Here is a 6,502-nt window from a genome sequence, read left to right as displayed (position 1 = left end):
AATCACAAGAGTATATGAGAAATTATAAGCATCGGAGATGTGATGGAAGGTTTTTAAGTGCCATGTGTTCTTCCTATTTGGCCTCTGACATAGACAAATGTGTCACTATACCTAGTGGGGCTCCATTTTATTTAGAAAGCCCAGTAATGTTAATGCTTGTACACTGAAGAAAACTATGATTTGTCCAATCCTTTCCTCCTAAGATTTCACCACAATTTACAAGCCATTGAAGTCCTGACACCATATACCTACACATAGCTCAGGGTTGAACAGACACTCTGGGAGGAAAAAATACCATTTTTAATTGAAAAGCTAGACTCTGTCATCTTCCTTCTTCACACTGCAGCCAGTGAATAGGGACACACTAATTTCGGACATCTGAGTGCTTGCAGCACCCGGGACCCTTCCCATCACTGCTAGGTTGTCAAGAGGGGTATTAGCAGCAGAAGCGTCAGGCACCCCTGCCTTGCAACAGAATAACTGAGCTTTAAAATGCTGCTGGAAGGTATTGCTCAGCCAGTAAAGAGCAAAGGGGTTTACACAAGAATTGCTGAAAGCCAGAATCCGAGAGATGATGGTGACAATTAAGTGAACGGTAGAGGAGTCCGTATAGTTTTGAGAAGTGAATGAGCGGTAGAGATACAGAAGGTGATTCGGCAACCAGCAGAGAGCAAAGAGAGCCACCAGCACCAGAACTGTTCTGGCAATTCGCTTCCGGGATTCAATCTATAGAGAGAAGAAAAATGACAGCAACAACAACCAAAAACCAAGAACCCATCGACAAAACAAACAAAACACACCCAAAAGAAAACATTGAGCTGGCAGAGATTTTAAAAAGCCATTTTCTAGATTAACTGAGAAATTTATAGTTAACAGGCTGGTGTCTCTTTGCGCAGGCAAGTGTGGGAAGGCAGCCTGTGGCTCTAGAATACAGCAAGTGAATTGACATAGTAACCTGTGATGTTGGTCTCTGATTAGCTCTAATTCAGACTCCTATCCCTGGTTTTGAGATACTCTAGGGTGTCTCTAACTATCTCAAGGAGTGTTGTGGAACCATTGAAGATTTAATTTTATTAAGAAGTAAATGCTGTACAAAACTGTTTTAACTGCATCAGCAGAGGCTGACTAAGTTTGAACAGTCTTCTGGGGATTGTGAAAGTTGACAAACTTGTACCTAAAATTATTTTTAATGTATAGGAATTCTCCCCATATAGTCAGGGGAATAAAAACCAATGTGCCATCCTTCATATATGAAAATAATCCTACCTACACCTCTTAATAAGAGAAATGACCCAAATGAAGTGCAGACATTGCCTGTAGTCACAGATAGAGCAAAGAAAACTGTTCACGTGGGCATGAAAATGCAACTTTATAAAATAGTGAATAAATAAATAGAATACAACTATAGCCTCCTGAGCACCACTGTTGAACCAACTGAAAGGACTAGCTTGGAAAAAAAGCACTGAGCTCTCCATGTACTGGTCAAGAGGTAAATGGAATCATCTCCCACCCAAGAAAGATAGAAATCCTGTTGGTTTTTTTTTTTTTTAATTAAGTGGAACAATGTTTTGCCAATATTCTTTTTATTCCATTCATATTTATGAGAGCAGAGCACACCTGGGTCTTGCAATGGCCTTAATCAAGCTACTGTGAGTCACTGTGTTCTCTTGCCACTGGCGCTGGGTCCCTCGAGACCCCCTGCCCCCAGTCTGCTCATCTGTGTGTAAGTGGTTTGCATTGAATAATGTTATGGCTTCTTGCCAGTTCTACCATCCTGTGTTTTTCTATCATTCTGTTACACTTTCTAAAACAAAAGATGCTTCACTTTATAGTCTCACCTTGTGTGATGTTTCTCACTGTTCTATGGGGTGATTTTTTGACTTACCCCAAACTTCAGCTGCCCCTTTTCTAATAATAACAGTCCTACCATTTACTGAACATTTACTGTGCAGTAGGAACTATGTTAAGCATTTCATATATATCATCCAGTCCTCATTTTCATTTTATACATGAGGAAAGTGAGGCTCAGAGAGGTTAAGTAGTTTGCTCAAGATTGTTCAGCTGGTATGGAATTAAATCCTGGGTCTGACAGACTCCAGAGCCCAGGATCATAGCAAAAATATGATTCCGCTATTGTATTTATTGTCCAAAGGTGCAAAAGGAGGCATTTCCCTTCTAAATACATGCATGAGTGCTGATGAATACATACCTGCTTGCGGGCATGGCTTTGTTCCTCAGTAGGTATGTTCAAGGTGCTTTTGTAAAGAGTTCTAGCAATCAGAGAGTAATAGACAGAGATAATCGAAAGTGGAATAATGTAGAATACTAAGAAGCACAGCAGAGAATGTATCTCTTGCAGGAGCCTCTCAGAAACAGGGTAAGAGGCACACACTTTAAATGTTACGTTTTTGTCAGGATCTTGAAAAGTATATACATTTGAAAATATAGCCTCCGGTAGAGCAATGATCATAGACATGATCCAGATGCAGCCAGCTTTGGCACAGGTCTTCAGGATGGCATTTGGGGGCTGACGCTCCAAGGGCTTCACAACTGCCTTGTATCTAGAAACATATAATCACAGCAAAAGGCAAAATCAATATCAAAATGACAGAATCTAAAAATTAGAAGTGACCTTAGTGATCATCCAGTTGTACCTCCTATCCATATGTATATAACCAAGTCAACATTAACCAGCTGAAATTGGCTAGGATTTCCAATACACATAATACATCCCAGTAATTTTTATTTATGCTAATCACTTTTTCCTTTTATTCACTGTTGAGATAGTCCAGGTTTGCAATTTATATGCTTTTCTTGTAGATCCTCTATTTAGGGCAAATGAATATTTTTTGGGCATGATTTTGTGTGTGATGGAGAGTAATTCATTACCTGTGTATTACCTTAAGTGTTCTAAAAGACTTCAATTTTAAGTAAGTGACTGATATTAAATCTAATTCTCCTTTCTTCATGAGTGAGCAGTCATCAACCTTACTAGAAAAGAATTCTATGAGTTTATGCTGAAAAGAGGAGAGGGTTAATTTCTTCCCTGTTCAAATGCTAATTTCTTGCCCAAGCCAATCTGTAGGTAGTTTCGGGGCAAGGCAAGGGTGAAACCGAAAAAACCCTATACCCATGCAAAGATGCCTCCTTATTCTGACAAATCTACCTCAAAATCTATATAGCCTTTAAGTAAATCTGTCCTCAAACAGAATATAAAACCAGTCAAAGAAAAACTCCATAAAAGACACAAGGAAAGCTTTTCTTCCTCTCAGATCCTGGAATCTGAAGAAGCTTTTCCTTCTGGTACTGCCAGACATTGATTACTTACCGGCTTCTTGCAGGCTTTTTAAAGCATCATCTTAAACATTTGGAGCCTTAATTTTTTATGCTTTCATAGTTATTATTCTACAATAGGCGCACAGAAAAACACAGTACTTAGGCTGAAAATATCCTAACAGAGTCCAAACACCCTGACTGCCAGAGGTTCTCACACACTCCATTCATACAGCTCTAAAAGTCAACCGGGATTAATTTATGTCTCTGGAAACGAGAATGTCATTGAACGCCTATAGAAAAAAACAAATACAATTAAGTCACGACATTATACTGAGTTACCAGGAAGCCAAAAGCCTCACCGTTTTTTCACCATTAATTAATTTGATTCATTTCAAGTAAATTACATGCATGTATCTTTTTTTACCATTCTTCCGGTAGACAGTAATGCATATGCAGTCAATTTCACACCTATGCTGATGTTTTAATGTTGACAATATTGCACCACTAGGCTGCACTAATGTATAAAGCATAAATTGTTTTTCTTTTTCACCTGGAACAATTTGCCTTAATAAATTGAGGGGAGGGGGGAGACCGTTCGGTATTCTTTCAAACAAACAATTACAGTTCAAAGAAAATAAACGATCCCTGAAGCACACAGTTTCAATCTCTCCTCTAATGCTAACACAGAAATTTTAACATTCTCATATCAACTTTTATTTAAAATGCCTCCCGATTTCCCAATCTTACATCCCGATTACAGAGTGTGAGAAAAGCAGCAGAGTAGCCAGTGAACGCTACATACAAGCTTTCCTTTCTTTTTGTCTTATTTCACATCCTGGCAAATAGAACTGAGAAAAGAAACCCACCTGTCAGCACTGAGAATTGTTAACGTGAACACTGATACACCGACAGAAGTGAGCCGGATGAAAGAGAGCACCTTACATCCAATTCTTCCGAACAGCCATCCCTCTGCCAGGTAGTGGGTTGCATCGACTGGCACACAAGTTAGCAGAAGTAAAAGATCTCCAAAAGCCAGGCTGGTGATGAAAATGTTGGGAACTGTTTGCATGGATTTGGTCTTGAAAAAGACTTTGATGAGAATAGCATTTCCAAGGATGCCCACTGAAATGATCACGGCATAAGTGATATAGATGGCACACAATGCTTCTATTCCTGGAGAGTTGTCTCCGGTCCTTCTTTTATTTGTGGAATCATTAGGGACGACGGAGCTCGATAATTCTGTGTCATTTGTGGTTGAAATTAAAGTCTGATTAGGTGACTGAGGCTGCCTTTGAGACATTTCTTCTAAAGCCAATGCCTTGAATATTTCTTCTGCTCAGTTCAAATGTAGTTGATTGTCACGTCTAATGCCTACGTCTAGTAATGAGATGGTAGAGGAACAGAGCAGAATGGCAGGCAAATCCAAGACACTCAGATACTCCTTTCCTTCAGTTGTTCTGTGTCTCCCAGCATGCTTGGCTAAATGCTTACTGATCTGGCACTAGAGGGTGGGAGGTGGAGGAGTTTTATTGACAGTTTTATTTCATGACGTTTCCATGACAGAAGGAGGGGGTATGGGAAATGCTCTGCAGTTGCTTATTCTTTCCTGTTGGGGAGTCTTAGGACTACCCAGGTGTTATTAAATAATACTTATTGTTTACTAGAATCACTCCGCTTCCATACCTAGCCACGAAGATCTGTATGGATTTTGTCAATTTTCATCCTTTTTTCTGCATTCAGCAGGTGGCCTAGTGTGCTCTCTTTTACAGGAAATAAACATGTATGTCCCCTGAAGCACAAACTTGAATCCACTCCTCCAGGTTTAATATCAAAGAGGTGCTGAAGCAACAAATCATGTCACAACCAAGGAGGGATAATTCAGGTGACCTGGGCTTATCACCTGATTCTGACACATGGTAATTCCCAATCCTGCATATTACGAGGGCCCTGATACACAATATCAAAGCAACCTTTGAGAGATGCCAAATCCAGGCAAACCACCAGTTGCTTTGTCTCTAAATGTCCTAATAAAACACCATTTACTGTTTGACTTGCTGTTTTAATGCCATGTATTTTTGTAAATGTTGTTTAGGGTGTCTCCCTTTAGAAATGGTTAAAAAGGAACCTGCCTGGTTGCAAAACAAAACAATGGAGAATACAACTCAAGGTTCTGACGCAAAAGGACTTGTAAGAATGAAAATCATTCTTTTCAAGTGAGGGAATGCCTCAGGCTATTCTAGAGGTTGGGCATGTAGACAATGTTTACATTAACCCAAGGAAGCAGAAAATAAAAGCAATCCTCATAGTACCAGCAAGAAATGCCCCTTGTTACAGAAAATGTATGTGATTTCTGTGTGTATATGAGGGGTGGGGGTTGTTTGACAGTGGAAGGCCAGCAGTTTAAAGGTATTGGATAATATTACCTGCTCAGAAATATTCTGTGAAATGATCAAACTCAGAGGATAATCTCTCAGCTAGAAGAAACTTTTTGTAGTAAGGTGCTTATAAATATATCTAGATCAGAATCAGTCTGGAAAGTGATATGACAGACAGTAATATATGTGGTTAGCCAATGAACAGCAGTAGCAAACAAAGATTGCTTTTATACTGACAGAATAATAAGCATGATAAATTCTACAGGGAAAGTGAATTGGGTGAATGGAATCAATTACCTGGTTAATTTGAACAACCTAAACCACACCTATTCTCCACCCCCTTATGAAATTATCCTCATAGCTTGAATTACCCAGTGAAATAACTGTTTTTGATGGGAAAGAGGAGGGGAGATGTTTGGATAAACCCAAACCCCTGAACTTTGATGTATATCAGTTCAGTTCAGTTCAGTCGCTGAGTCCTGTCCGACTCTTTGCGACCCCATGAACTGCAGCACGCCAGGCCTCCCTGTCCATCACCAACTCCCAGAGTTCACTCAAACTCATGTCCATCGAGTCAGTGATGCCATCCAGCCATCTCATCCTCTGTCGTCCCCTTCTCCTCCTTCCCACAATCTCTCCCAGCATCAGAGTCTTTTCCAATGAGTCAACTCTTCACATGAGGTGGCCAAAGTATTGGAGTTTCAGCTTTAGCATCAGTCCTTCCAAAGAACACCCAGGACTGATCTCCTTTAGAATGGATTGGTTGGATCTCCTTGCAGTCCAAGGGACTCTCAAGATTCTTCTCCAATACCACAGTTCAAAAGCATCAATTCTTCAGCGCTCAGCTTTCT

The 6,502-nt window shown here is 40.0% G+C and overlaps 1 protein-coding gene across 1 annotated transcript; it reads right to left on the bottom strand.

The window, feature by feature from the left end:
• Positions 1 to 312: 312 nt before the first annotated feature.
• Positions 313 to 4,576, bottom strand: BRS3 (bombesin receptor subtype 3). The gene is made up of 3 exons (NM_001205612.1): positions 4,143 to 4,576; positions 2,210 to 2,561; positions 313 to 726 (listed from the first exon to the last, which is right to left on the bottom strand). The coding sequence occupies exons 1-3, from the start codon at positions 4,574 to 4,576 to the stop codon at positions 313 to 315; spliced, it is 1,200 nt and encodes a 399-aa protein (NP_001192541.1).
• Between the last annotated feature and the right edge of the window lie 1,926 nt (positions 4,577 to 6,502).

This window comes from Bos taurus, chromosome X, assembly GCF_002263795.3.
Source record: "Bos taurus isolate L1 Dominette 01449 registration number 42190680 breed Hereford chromosome X, ARS-UCD2.0, whole genome shotgun sequence".
NCBI classification, from domain to species: domain Eukaryota; kingdom Metazoa; phylum Chordata; class Mammalia; order Artiodactyla; family Bovidae; genus Bos; species Bos taurus.
Note: the sequence above shows the minus strand (reverse complement) of the source record. Positions and strands in the feature narration are given on the sequence as shown.

Coding starts and splice junctions, on each gene's coding strand:
- BRS3 (NM_001205612.1), bottom strand. CDS start 4,576: ATGTCTCAAAGGCAGCCTCAGTCACCTAATCAGACTTTAATTTCAACC. Junction 2,562..4,142: donor ACAATTCTCAGTGCTGACAG/GTGGGTTTCTTT, acceptor ATATGTTTCTAG/ATACAAGGCAGTTGTGAAGC. Junction 727..2,209: donor AAAGCCATGCCCGCAAGCAG/GTATGTATTCAT, acceptor TTCTCTCTATAG/ATTGAATCCCGGAAGCGAAT.